At 32.0% G+C, this 15,014-nt stretch overlaps 1 protein-coding gene and 1 pseudogene across 1 annotated transcript; one reads left to right on the top strand and one right to left on the bottom strand.

Moving 5' to 3' along the window:
• Window positions 1–3,335: 3,335 nt before the first annotated feature.
• LOC126553864 (uncharacterized) lies at window positions 3,336–5,590 on the bottom strand. Its single transcript, XM_050208977.1, has 2 exons — window positions 5,371–5,590; window positions 3,336–3,469 (listed from the first exon to the last, which is right to left on the bottom strand). The coding sequence occupies exons 1-2, from the start codon at window positions 5,588–5,590 to the stop codon at window positions 3,336–3,338; spliced, it is 354 nt and encodes a 117-aa protein (XP_050064934.1).
• Window positions 5,591–7,841: 2,251 nt separating this feature from the next.
• On the top strand, window positions 7,842–8,710 carry LOC126553860 (uncharacterized; annotated as a pseudogene).
• Window positions 8,711–15,014: the final 6,304 nt, after the last annotated feature.

Below are 15,014 nucleotides of genomic sequence, written 5' to 3'. Positions count from 1 at the left end.
TAATGTAACATGCTTAGGTGAAGCCATTTTAAGCAAAATACGCAAATAAATGTTACAAATACTCAGTGTAAAGTGATTTTTATGCAATATGACACTCGTGTAATCATGTAAACATGTAATCGACTTATTATAGCGATAAGATAATTCTTAAGCCCGTTCGGATTATCGAGACCTTACTGTATATCACTATAAAATATATTAGAAATAGGTATTACTACTAAGTATTTTAACTAAATTAAATTAATTTTTTTGAATATGTATTTATTTAATTTATTCGACATCAGTAAATAATGATAAGCAATAATAAAAAAATTGTGCCAATATGATTATATTATTTGTTTTGTTAATAAAGTTATCAATACATTCGTAACAATGAAAAGTCAACAAACAATTATTATGAATAAATTCTCAATTACTAAAATTAAAATAATAATAAATTTTCAGATATTGAAATGGATCTAAATTGTGAATTTCCTTCAGATAATCAGATCGTGGAAAGTTTCCAGATATTATAAATAATTCCAATTTAAAAAGACAAATTATTGCATTTGGGCCTTGCAGTCCAGATATTAAATTTCCATTAGATTCTACATGGTATCAAGATAATGAAAACAAAAAGTGCCGAAATTTTCTGTTGAATATTATTTCACAAAAAATTTAGCTGATCATAAAATACCCAGATCTTGGCTTAACTATTCAATCATACTTGATAAAGCATACTGCGAATCTTTTGGTTATTTTCTGATGAAACACATCTTCATTTTAAATCTAACTGAATTAAAGGAATAAATGATTGGAGACATTTATCTTAAAATTAACAAACATAAATTTTCTATTCAACACGTTGAAGCTGTCAAATTACGCAGGATCTGGGTAAAAAATCAAACAATTGATCAGTCGATCGAAAATAAAATATCCAAAGAAGCACAACAATGGAGGGATATTTTAACTCATTTAATAAAAATAATTTTATTTTTAACAGCTGGTAATACAGCCCTTCGTGAAATGAAGGTAAATCAACTTCTACAAGTATGAATGAAGACAATTTTATCCCATCAGTACGACTCATGGCTGAATTTGATCCAATACTACATCACTTACTTTACACTGAAAAAACACGGTGAAATATCTAAGTTGGAAAATTCAAAATGACTATCAACAACTTAATTACTTAAATTTGTGAAGAAATCAGATCCGCTCTATGTTTCTCCATAATTGTTGATTCAATATAAGACATCACGAAGATTGAACCAGTTAGCATTATTATTCGGTATGTAGTAGTTGATTATTGAGAACTAAAGTTGTTGTAAAGCAGGGGTCGGCAACCCGCGGCCCGCGTAGCAATTTTATGAGCGGCCCGCGATAATGATTTTTAATTAATTTAAAAATATTATACATCATGTAACTTTTGCTTATAAAAATTAGAATTTCCCCACGAGAAGTTAGTTGCACAATTATTAAACGAAAATAGATGTTATGCATAAGGATATTGTACACGTTATCTACGTTTCGTCAAACGTCGATAATAATTTATTATAAAAAACGAAATACAACTTAGTATTACTGAATCGATTTTCTATATTCTATTTTATATTCTATTGTGGAAAAATGTTTTGCTAAAAAAATGCTGACCATATTTGGAAGCACTTATATTTGTGAGAAAACTTTTTTACTAATGAAATATCGGTAAAGCAAATATGCTTCGCGATTAACCCATGGTCACTTAAACACTATAATGAGAATTTCTATATCGAAAATAAAACCTGCCATCAATAAACTTGTTGATGATATTCAAACTCAAAATCACATTAATTTTTATTTATTTGTTTATTTTTTCCAATATTTTAATATAATTTACTATGTATTTTATTATTATTATTGTTATGACGTGTAATTATTATTATAACTTTGTAGATACCTCAATAAATAATGTACCAAACAGTGATGTATTTAAATAAATTAAATTTTAAATTACTATAACATTCGTTTAAATAAAATAAGGTTTATTCAAATTATGGCCCATGAAAAAATTTTATTTTATTTTTTGGTCCTTGACACCAAAAAGGTTGCCGACCCCTGTTGTAAAGAGTCATTTCTAAGATTTTAACCCCTAAATAAGCATGGTGCTGAAGATCATGTCAATTTAATAATACCTATTTTAAAGAATTATAATTTAGATATAAAGAAATGTAGGGGCCAAGGATATGATGGCGCTTCGGTATTGAGTGGTAGCTTCCCTGGGGTTCAAAAAAGAATTTCTGATATAATTCCAAATGCATCATATGTGCATTGTACTGTACATAATTTAAATCTCGTTTTGTCGGATGTTTCCAAAAGTTCATCAAAAATGTTATTATTTTTTTTTTGATATTTTTCAAGATATATTTTTATTTTTTAGTAAAAGTGCTTGTTCGATCTTTTCATATCTTCAAATTCGCCGCTGTTCGGCGGCAAGTGGTGACCACGCTCGGTTACTCGCTATGTTGGTCAGCCTGATGCTCTCTTCACCCGGGTTCGGGTAACGACGCGTAAATTGCCGCCGTAACCGTCGTTTTACTGTCGATGTGTGTGTGTGCGTGATTCCGTTACTACTACCGATTCTTCGCTTCGTCTGCTCCGTTGCCATTTTTTTATGCGTTTTGCTCTTACACGTGTTTACACTTATTACTGCTCACGGGTGCTCTTACCATTTTATAAACGTATCAAGTCACTAGATCGTGAACGTGTTAATATTTTATATTCATTGGCTTTAATTTGGAACGTGCAGCTCTGCAGTCCAGCTTCAGTGTGGTCATCCGGTCATCGTCTCAAGCCATCGTTCGTCGTTGCTGCTCGTCGTTCGGTCTAACCGTGTTCCCTAGTGTGGTCTTTCACTATAGATGAAAAAAAAAAATCAAAAATGTTTTCATCTCACCCCCTTAAACAGTGTACATACATAAAAAAAATAACTACATGAAATATTGAATCAATCAAACAAAGTTAACCCGTGCCTATTTGAACTTAAAGTTTGAACTTTTACAATTTTTCAAATTTGTGTACTTATATCATAAACCGTTGATCAAATTGAAATTTATTATAGATACTAAATTAATAAAAACAATATTTACGAAAATATTTGTTCTATAATTTTTTTGATATCTCCAATTGTTGGTGAAATATATTGTATCTTAGTATAAAAACTGTGTTTTTTTTTACTTTTCCATGAATATATTTAAAACTAAAAATGTTAACTTATTGTATCTAAAATAAATGTTGTACGAGTATATAAAAATTGTACAATGAACTTAAACTAATAAAATTTTTTTTAATAGTTAATAATATTTAATAACATAATATTATTGTAGTGTCGATTTGTTACCGTCAGGATACTTAATTTTATAATTTTTTACAATTTGTAGTAGGTACTGTTTTTGTTCTTCATCTTTAGTTAAAATGCTGTTATATTCTTCAATTAGCTTCACTCCTCTTTCTGCCGTATCATTTACAACATTAATATGAACTACAGTATTTGCTCCATCATTATACGCAGTGTTTGTTAATCCATTCATCTGGTTCATCATTTAAAAATGTGTGTCAATACCGAAACGTTCAAAAATATTTTTGTATTTTCGTTACAAAATGACTAAAATCTTTTGTACTAAGATGAACTTCATGAGGTTTAATTGATATTTTTTTTTACTATTTCATCTGAGCCATCGTTTGAAGTTGAAGCTTTAACCATCTTTTTTTTTAAATCGGCAGATACATTTTTATCAAAAAATGAAAACCTATTGCTTCGTCAGGCAAATACCATAAATGTCCTCAGAATTTTTTTAGAATTGTTTTTGAAACATCGGAGTCATAATAGTATATACATCTTAATAAAATTAAATCTTGATAGTGCTGTTGCAATTAACCAATTTCACGTAAATTATGTAATAGGAGCCCCATTATTTGTTTTTTAAAATGTACATTTAGACCCTACCCAACGCTTCTCTACTATAAAATGAAAGAATATAAACATATTTTTTATGAAAGTAATTTTTTTATTTTTATAAGAATAAAAATAGAAATCGTGAATCGATAAACAATATATATATTTTTAATTTAAATAAGTATTCTTAACTTTGCTGCCATCCATCCTAGGAGTAACAAGTGATATATCTTTTTATAGTGATTTCAATCAGGTATGGATCCTTGAAATATCACTGATATTAAATTTATTAACCTCTTTGATAATTAGTGTAAGTTCTATTAATACATTAGTATTTCTGTTAAATGAACTGATCATAGATTTTTTTTAGAGTCGTTTTGCCATGCCACTACGTATGAATAGCTTTATTTTTATAGTTATTTCATCGATGGGCATCCTCCGAGAAAAATAAGATTAATTTATAACTCTTTGTAGTCATCTCTGTAATGATTTTTTTGTAGTTGTTGCTACAAAAGTACTATTATATCTTACTTTTCATAATTTTTAATTGTATATCTTGTTTCCGTACCAATTGTATTTTTTTTGAGTCTAGTTTTTCCCAAGCTTGCTGAATCGTTTAAACAGCTAAGATCTGGACCTGAAAAACTGGTCATCTTCAATTCAAATATTGATCGTAGTATAAGTTCATAAATATGATGACGACATGGCAAATAAAGAAGGCTTTTATTTAGTAACTATTCCAAAATAATACAAGCCCCATTTATTCTGCCTGTATTAGAAGCCGTAGTGTCACAGAACAGTGCATTCACGCGTTTAGATAAGTCCCAATTGTTTAATAATTCGTACACAGCATTTGTCATATTTTGACCACTACCGGAATCTAATTTTGGAACTCCGATTAATTGTTCCGAGTCTTGCAATGTTACTATAACTGGAAGGCGATCATGTTGAATAAATTTACTTGTAGGCAAAAGTTTACCATCCCAATGAACTACAATGGCTTTAGAATTTGTTTGGAAATCTTCTTATAATTTAACTGCAATATTTTTTCGTGTTTGTAGTCGACGTAGCCTTATAGATGTTCGGTTAATAATTAAATTACAAGTATCGTGTCCTAATGCTTCAGCAGTTGCCATAAGAATGTGAACTGCATCACGATCACTAACTTTGCAACGATCCAAAACCATGACGAGTCTATCATTAATAAAATCAATCTTACCTCGTTTAACTGAGATCCTCGTACTTATGGAAAGTATTTCAGTATCAGATTCTGAAGTATAGTCAACCTCGTATTCTTCTTCAGAAGAAAATGAAACCAGTTCTATTTTGGTATCTGCAAAAAAAAAAATTATATAAATTATGTAGTTATTTTAAAAATTTGTTTTACAAGAATATATTTATATTATAAATATATTATTTTTATATCGTGTTTTACGAATATTCATTATGCACTATACCTAATTTTTCTGCTTCTATTTTTGAACGTTTAGATGCTTCATTTAATGATTTTAATCGATCAGCCTTTCGCTTTTCAGCTTTAACCAATTTAGTATCAACGCCCATCATATAGCCTTTTCGGCCTTTTTCTCTTTGGAGAAGTAAAAAATCTCGATCTTCCCGGATACCTATAATAAGAAATGTTTTTTTAAACATTTTTAAACAAAATATGAATGTCATAGGTAGTAAAAATTATTACCTAACATATTTAATGCGTTCGCATGAGCAATGTCAAATAAATCGTCCGATTTTGAGGAGAACACGACTTCTTTTTTAATTTGACATTCGGTTATTTTTGTAGAATTTTTTTGAACTGTTCTCCATTCATGATATAATTTTTCCAGCTCAGATATACAATGCTGAATGTCTTGTACAGGAATTCTTGCTTTTTCCCAAAATATTACTATTTCACGTACAGCAAGACGAGCACTTTCACGTATATTTAATTTAACAACTCGTAAGTTGTAGAAAAAAACTAATAAAGCCTGCTTAATGGATGGCAATTTACCACCAGTAATTTGACTGCATTCATTACCCAATAAATAAACATTATTTCTTTTTTTCGAACACATAATATTATAAAATCACGACAATATTTTCAGAAAAAAACAATTGAATACAAACACTATTAAAAACGAGTGACGTCTGACGGCTGTTCCGAAACTTATCTCTAGACTAGAGAATTTAGGCTGCTTAATTTACGTCAACTATCAGAATAACGATAAGGAGCTGATAAAAGTAATATCAGTGAATTATATGAGCATTCATTGCAGTTATTACTCTAATTTATAAAAATAACTTTTGGAGTTATCGATAAGTAAACAATACAAATTGTAATAATTTACGTTATAATATTGAAAAATATTGATAAGACTGATTTTTAAACACTAACATTAATATATCTCACCAACAGTTGAAGATATTAAAAAATATACAGAACAAATATTTTTGTAAATGTAGTTTTAATTAATTTAGTATCTATAATAAATTTTTATTTTATCAACGGTTAATGATATAAGTACAAAATTTTGAAAAATTGTAAAAGTTCAAACTTTAAGTTCAAATAGGCACGGGTTAATTTTGTTTGATTGATTCAATATTTCGTGTAGTTAATTGTTGAAAGTGTATATACACTGTTTTAGGGGGTGAGGTGAAAACATTTTTGAACTTAAAGTTTAAGGACCAACCTAGTGTTCCCCGTCTCCTACATATCCGCAGAGAAATCTAATATATATTTTGTCAATTAACATAGTTGTTTTCTTTTATTTGATCCACTCTTTCTTACAAGAGTTCTGAGGACCGAGCGTCTGAGTCCGAGTGTTGCTGAAGTAATCAGTTCTTCGCAATTCTCCCTCAAATTTTGAATTATCGTAATAGCTGATTGTAAACATTCATAAGCATTGTGAAGGTTAGAATCAACTGATTGAAATTTTTTAGATACCACATAAAATGGTCTTATAATTTGTTCTCACATAGTAAGTATTAGCACAAACTCAAAAGATTCTAACTTATTTTTTAAACTTTAAGCTCTATTAATTTCTTCTTTCTTGTTACTTGTTAGCATTATACTTGTTAAAGATTTTAAAACATCCTTGTAACGATACTTTAAGACAAAAACTTGTGCTATGTCGAGATTCCCACCTAGTATTGTATATATTTTTTTTAAAGGTCCGTCAGCCTGGCACCCCGAATTCAAAATTTTGAACTCAGACAACTCTAGAAAATTAGTAATCATTCGTAATAATTTGTAACCGCAAAATCAAAATTTGTAACTTAAGTCTTAACCCCCAATTATATTTTTCTATAAAGGGTTCTAAGCTGGCACCCTGAATTATAAATAATAAGTAACTTAAGTTGCAGGTAAAACATACTTTGTAGACTGTAGTAACAGACTACTATTCTAAGTGGTTTGAATCAATTAAAGTAAATTCTAAAAATGTAGGCACATTTGTTAACGAACTGAAGAAATTATTTTCTAGATATGGAATACCGAATGAGATTATATCTGATAATGTACCATTTAATTCTTTAGAATTCAAAACGTTTTTTTTAGACAATGATATTAAATGTTTTTTTATGAGTCAAAATCATAGTCAAAGTGACGGGATAATTGAGAAAAATCAGTGGGTATTTTTAAAAAGATGTTTAAAAATATTAAGTATGATGAGAATAAGTTGTGGTATAGCTTACCGGAGTAGTATGTTTTAGTCGGTTCTGTATCCCCCGCAAATCCGGTAAATCCGACTACCCCGCCCTCCCTATCGTGCGCGTGTCATGCCACGCCATGCCTACCGCTGCCATGCCCCTCCATGCCGTTTCCGGCCTTGCCCCTCCCATCCATTCCTATCCACTACATGTCCCCCCCCACGAAAATTATAAGTAGTGGAATTCAATATACTCAATACGATGTAAACAAAACTATTATAATCACAATATTTTAGGGTATAAATAAAGCAAACTGGTGTGTGCGATATCGTCAGTAGTAATACATTCACTCTAGCAACGAGTCATTGTTTTCTATACTTAAAATCATTTTTTCACGTTTAAAAAATAAATTTACAAGTGTTTATAAATATGGCCGGTTCAATCACGGATAATGCAGCTATATACAAGAAAACCTTTACATATGTCCCGCCAACACCGCCTTCGGAGCTTATCGATTCTACTAACTATACGTTGAACTTCGTGAAACGTAAATTTATACATATTGGGATCGATCCGACCGATATGTTCAGATTGGCGGTGCATATAATAACACCATCACGTTATATTAATATTTCAACTGAGTTTCTAAAAAGAATATTTTCACTGATAGGTAATATCCTATAATTTATTTTGGAGCAGCCAGCGAAATATAAAAGAACCATTTTTCTTGAGACAGAGAATTTCAAGTTATTTAGCATGATGTATAGCGGTGAAAACTCCTTGGTAATAGAGTCCAAGATACACGACGGATGTCGAATTCTTTTAAATCGTACAGAACTCCTACGACTTCACTATTTGGAATGGTGCATTTTCGAATCAATCGTACGAAAATCAACTATAATGCATCCAATCGTCTTAAAACAATTCAATATATTTACGAATTATATTGATGGTGAACTTTCCAAAGTGGAATCATTGCCGAGAACGAGTGAGGAAATGACTACGTTTATTAAAAATGTACGTGATGAACATATTATTGCAAGCAGTCCTAAACATGATCTCGATTTCATTAGTCAGCTCAAAATGTATGCATTAGCGCAATTAACTGAACATTGCATGCAACGGTGGAATGGGGAAATGTCTCCAAAGGTATAACCAATATATTTATTCTATGTACATAAAGATTTAATAATTTATTTATTTTAGCTGTTTGATGGTAATTTAACAATCATTTCACCGACCTCGCCAACCTATTTCCCCTCGAGCATCACGAAAGTCGACATATTTGGCATGCATGATGAAAAAGTAAATAATGCGAAGGTAATTTATAAAATAATTATAAATACATAATTTATATATGAAAATATACTTATAAAAATATTTATTTTTTAAGCCGTACGATTCATTTGACGGCATGCTGTCACTCGATGAAAATGATGGCCCCGATTATTTCAACGTGCAAACCGTATCAGATGTAAACCACGAAACGTATGCAATGTTTCCAAGACCATTATGATGAGGGTGGAACATAGCAAACTCTTTTTGATAATTAATTATACGATTAATAATTTATGTGAAATAAAAAGACATGATATTTATATAAAAAGTATTTTTTATTTATAATATTAAGTTATATAATAAATATTTACAATGCTCTTACTTCACCGTTAAATGGATTATAAGTTATTATCTGGTCATGTAATATTAAGCAATATGCTGAGGTGGAGGCTGGAAACGCTTCTTCGGTATCGATCTCAATCCTGAGGTCGACAGTCGAGGTTTTTACATTATCGTTCTGTCTGCTCATATCCACAACTATAATTGGTGATAGTTTTTTTAAAAACCGATCGAGTCAATAGAGGTGTAACATTATCACGACCGTAGTAGGATTTCTGAAACTCGGCGTATGCGCGGTATAATGTAGCCATCTTGTTCTTAGTAAAGTCGCTTTGAAAATCTTCGTAAGGGAATACCTCGGAATTCAAATAAACCTTCAAGTTTTTGATATTACATGATCGAATACGACATTGCTTTGTTCATACTGTTTTTTTATAGGTCTGAAATCCGATTTAGCATATCGTGGTTTTTCTAATTTATTGGATGTTTTTACTTTCCATGAGTGTGATGTGTTTTGAGGGAGAAATGGGTATTCGCACAACTCCCATATCTAAACGCACATTTCAAAGGTTTCTGACGGTTTACTATTTTCAACAGCTGTTTTTTTTTTCTGTCGCTGCCTTAATTATAGGCATTCTCCACAATATTTTCGTGATATTTATCTTAACGTCTTTTAGCTTAGGCGCGTCTAGAACACGTCATTGTGTTTATACTGCTTAACCGCATTTATATCTATTGAAGCTGACACGGTCGTGTCGCACGAATACCGCGATCTCACCCGCTAGACCCCTTGCCTAGGTATCACCACTCGTTCGATAATCAATCGGACACCCGAGCGATTAATCGAACCAGTTTCTGAGTCGGCGATGAGCCCCGAAGCTCCCGCGGCGTGGTGACGACCACCGAGAGCTTCGCGGCGTTTTTTGTCTATCGTTAACCGTCGTTACGATCGATCCCCGCCCGCCGCCGTTCTATCACAAGTCCGTGTGATTTTCCGCGACGTATTGCGTGTTTGATTTGTTTCTTTTTGTTATTTTACTTCGTTTTTTTCACACGAACGTAATTTTCTCTTGTGTTAGACATATTATTATATATATATATATATGTATATTCTGTGTTCGTCTCGTTGACTCTGTTCCCGTTGGGACACATACTGTGTGTAAGCTGTGCCTTCGCGTACCATTATCTATATTCATTATTATTAATATTATATTAATTCTGTCTTTAATATCATATATATACTTTTTTTTTACTTCGCTGTTCTTTTTTTTTCCTAATATATTATATTAACTTGTGCTATGTGACAAAGCTCTATTTAATATCAATTGTTGATTGCAGTTTATTAAAATACGTTTATAGTCCTCGCAAAAACCAAACAAATCCTTAAGATTAATACACCCGTTGAACATACCGCTCTCAATAAAATCTTTATTAAGATGTTTAATATCATCATCCCAGGCAGCGTTATAGCGTGACACTATGTCCGATTTATTATACGAACAGTATCCTTTCAATGTTGTAGTTATACCTGGGTTAGCAAGTTTCTGAATTTGACTCCCGTTCAATTCATACTTCATTTCGGAAAAAAGAAATGCTAGTCCATTGTTTATAAATCGAATGTCATCTGTTATTTCAGCAGGTTTGGTTATTGCCTCCTCGATATAGATATAACTTTCACAAAGTAGAGTATACGACTCTGTGTTATGCAAAGCAATACGTACTTCATCATTATTAGAGAGGGCAGATAATGAATAAGGTAGGAAAGAATGATAATCAATTTGTGTTATCCTACAATCGTCAACATACCCAGCCGATACGTCTAAATACACATCATCCATATTAAACAGCGTTTAGTGATTGTAGAAAAGCTAAATTTTCAGCTGTTAGGTCACCTCCCACTTTAGAGTATTTAAAATTTCGTTTTTTCTTCTTCAGAGTTGTTAACTTGATAATGTCACTAACGCGACTAGCAGGTTTTTCGTATACTCGAGTATTTATATTATAAAACTGTAAACCCATTTTATCATAAGTCCTTGATTAATAATCGTATTGATACCGGTTCTCCACGTAGATCGATTAACTCGTTATCCTGATTTTTTAAAGCTATCTCTGCATGCGTTATAGATGAACAATTGATGGAATAAAAAACCAAATGTGTTGGAATCTCTATCACTTTGTAGCCCGGAGGTACATTCGGATAGAACTCATGTATTGTATGACACTGCTTTCCGTTATTGAATGACCCCATAACTAAGTTTGATTCGATATATATACAGTTTGTTTTTGTAATATTCACCAACTTATCCGATTGATGTTTAACATTAGCATTATATATATGTTTTTCAAAACCTAACAGCTCACCTATATTATTAGGATGGATAAATCTATAGATACATTGCATAGCATTTCACATTTTAACGAGTTATTATTCCCCTTTAACTCAAATGATATCTCGGTATCGGCTAGCATATGCTTTATTACCGCCTCGATTTCGCTTAACTCATAAGAGCCCGTAGGTAATGAGTAGATGAGATTTGTTGTTTTCTCACTCTTTCCTTCGTAATATATGAAGCCAATTTGATAACACTTACCGTTTATATTAGGGATAGAATTATTCGTCTGAAAGCCCAACAGACAAATCTTAGCATTTTTACTGACTTCTATCGGCGGGTAAAAGTCACAAGATAATTCACTAGAGTTACCGTTTAACGTTATAGTGTACATGATAAAAACTTTAAACATAGATGACCACAGTTTGTTGTATTGTATTTCTGATGTCTATCGTAATTATATTCAATATTACAATCACTAAAATATTTCTGTAATTCTAGCGGAGGAGGTAAATTTCCAAAGCTATCGTAGTATTTAACTTGTTTACCGATTTTTTTATACGCTACCCAATGAGTTCCACCACTATTCTCATCATCCAGATTAACTATAGCCGACTCTCGATGTATATAGTGTAAAGGCAACTTGTCTCTGGAAATTACTCCAATGAAATGAGGTATTTTCAACAAGTCAATATATTTTATAATCTCATAATCATACAAAGCTGTGTTGGGTAACATATCAATTAGTTTTTTGCGACTTTCTTGGATTTCCTCACCACTGACCCACCTTTATACGGTGCAAGGTATAAGCCTTTACCTTTTACGTTTTTATAAGATCTCCCCTTGTATGGCGTGAGGTATAGACCCCTCCTAAATGAATAGGGGTGTTTTTATCGGATTTTAAATCATTCACTACTTTTACTATACTACCAATACCACCAGTTAGCGCACCTAATGCAGATAAACCGGCAAATATAGGTATTAAAGGTAAAACACTACCCTTTTTTAGGGATTGGTATGATTCTAGGAGTTTTAGTTTTCTTAGTTTTCGATTTTTTAGCCGCTGTCAGGCACGTTCTAATTAATTTAGTTATATTCTTTTCCGTCGTTTTATTTTTGATAGCGTTTTTAGCAGCTACAACCATATGTTTGAATCCACAGCCGGCTCCCATCTTGCGCTTGACTTTCATAGCTGTAGTAACTAACCAAGATGCGGCTTTTTCCTTAATACCACTGTTTTTAGATTTAAACACCTCCCAAGCTTGATTTTCTAATATTTTATCGGCCTTGTGTCTATCAGCTAGTGAATTACTTCTATCATAAGCGATATCATGAGCTCTAGCCAACTCGTCTAGACTGTTTACGCCTCGATCACCACGAGCTAGCCTTTCTTTTAATTTCGTACCAGGACCGGCGAATCTAAATGCGAACCCAAAATTTAGTTATTAGGATTTAATGATGTAATTTAGCGACTTACCTATAACCGGGTAAATGTAATTCCACCGGTAAATGGTTTATTACTGAGTTAACAAGGCCCGAACCCTTATTGGTGTTTCGTTTACGAACACGAGACATCGTGTGACGCTATCATAGACAGTACATCCGTATTTATAGAGAACAATTGTAATATTGAAAATGCGTTTTATCGAGCAAGAGAAAAAACTTCGAATATATAACATCGATACCCCTGATACAGTACAGTATAGGCATGGTGAGTTATTTCCAAACACGATACGCTCGCTAGTATTGGGGAGTTCGGGTTGCGGCAAGACGAATTTGATATATTTTCTACTCGTCGATGAAAACGGGCTTCGATTTGAAAACATTTACATATACTCTAAAACGCTGGAACAACCGAAATATAAATTACTAAAACGTATAATTGATGGTATAGAGGGGGTTAACATTTTTACATTTTTCGAGAATGATAAAGTCGTCACACCTGAAAAAGTATTACCAAATTCTATATTTATCATGGATGATGTCATCGGAGAACAGCAGGGCGTTATAAGGGAATATTTTTCCAGGGGTAGACATAATAAAGTAGATATATTCTATCTAGCTCAGAGTTATTCAAAAGTACCCAAACAACTGATACGTGATAACGCTAATTTAATAGTATTGTTCAAACAAGACGAAACTAATTTAAAACATGTTTATAATGAACACTGTTCTGGTGATATGTCATATATTCAATTCAAACAATTTTGTACCGTGTGCTGGAATTGTGATAGGTTTGCGTTTGTAGTCATTTGTAAAGATAGCGAACGTGATAGCGGGCGTTAAAGATTTGGGTTTGATACGCATGTGGTTATATAAGAGAGTGTTTTTAGTGGATAAATATCATTTAAAACGCAATCATGAGGGAGGAAAGTAATATATTAGAGGAGTTGGTACGGGCTAAGGAAAGTATAAAACGTAAATATACTACGTTAAAAACTGGTGAAGCTGATGTTCAACAGTTGATGGCGTAAACATTTAAACCCATTATAGATCCTTTAACTAAAATTTCGAACACACGTAATTTATACAATAATCAAACTAGGAAAGAAGATGTTAGAATAAATTCTGAAATAATTAATACTAATGAGGGTAATAATTATGATAATTATCAACTGGAGATTGAAAATTGGTTTCAATCAAAGGATATAGATAAAACATTTGGTCCGAAAAAAATTGTAAACAACGATATCACCTTGGGCGATAAAGAAGTGAAATTCACTCGAAACGTAATAATCATCGATGAGACTACTTATCCAACAACCTCGGGTCTTATTCAGTTATTATTTCTGAAAAATCCACTTGTTTATACTGATAACGATTTGAAGATATATAAATCGATATTAATTCAAACGTCAGCGCATTTAACTACAGGTGGTTTAAAAATTAGAAATACTACTTGCAAAAAATATAAAAATATTATAAGTAAATTATTCCCCACTTCTGGTGGTGGTGGTGGTGGTGGTGGTTGTGGCTTGTCCATGAAATTACAGAAAAATAACTTAGTTTATTGGGATAACCCGAATGAGTTAGTCGATAGACTTCGATTACTTCTAGCGTCGAAATCAGCTGGTAATACAGGTGTTTCCAATGAAATAATATCTATTTTTGAGGAATTACGTGAGGTAGGGTTAATTAAACGAATTCCAAATGTCTAAACGTGAAATCGCCATTGAACTCCACAAACCGTCACGGAGAAATTTCACGAGGCGTAGAGTTAACATATATGGAAAAAATGATTTGTGGCAGGCTGACTTGGTTGAAATGATACCATATTCGAAGAAAAACAAAGGCTATAAATATATTTTATGTGTAATTGATTGTTTTACTAAACTCGCATGGGCTCTACCGTTGAGGACAAAATCCGGTAAGGAAGTCACTAGTGCTATGTCTAAAATATTACACAACCGATCACCAAAACTCTTGCAATTGGACAACGGAAAAGAATTTTATAACAAGACATTCGACGAGTTGATGGGTAAATATAACATACACAAATATTCTACGTACAG

Source organism: Aphis gossypii, unplaced genomic scaffold (genome assembly GCF_020184175.1).
Source record: "Aphis gossypii isolate Hap1 unplaced genomic scaffold, ASM2018417v2 Contig00348, whole genome shotgun sequence".
NCBI lineage: Eukaryota > Metazoa > Arthropoda > Insecta > Hemiptera > Aphididae > Aphis > Aphis gossypii.
The sequence above is the reverse complement of the archived record's forward strand: the minus strand, read 5'-3'. Positions and strand labels throughout refer to the sequence as shown.

What these genes read in the sequence shown, in the direction of transcription:
- LOC126553864 (XM_050208977.1), bottom strand. Translation starts at nt 5,590, where the DNA reads ATGACATTCATATTTTGTTTAAAAATGTTTAAAAAAACATTTCTTATT. An exon ending in AATAGAAGCAGAAAAATTAG is followed by an intron (nt 3,470 to 5,370) that starts GTATAGTGCATA and finishes ATGATACGGCAG; the next exon opens with AAAGAGGAGTGAAGCTAATT.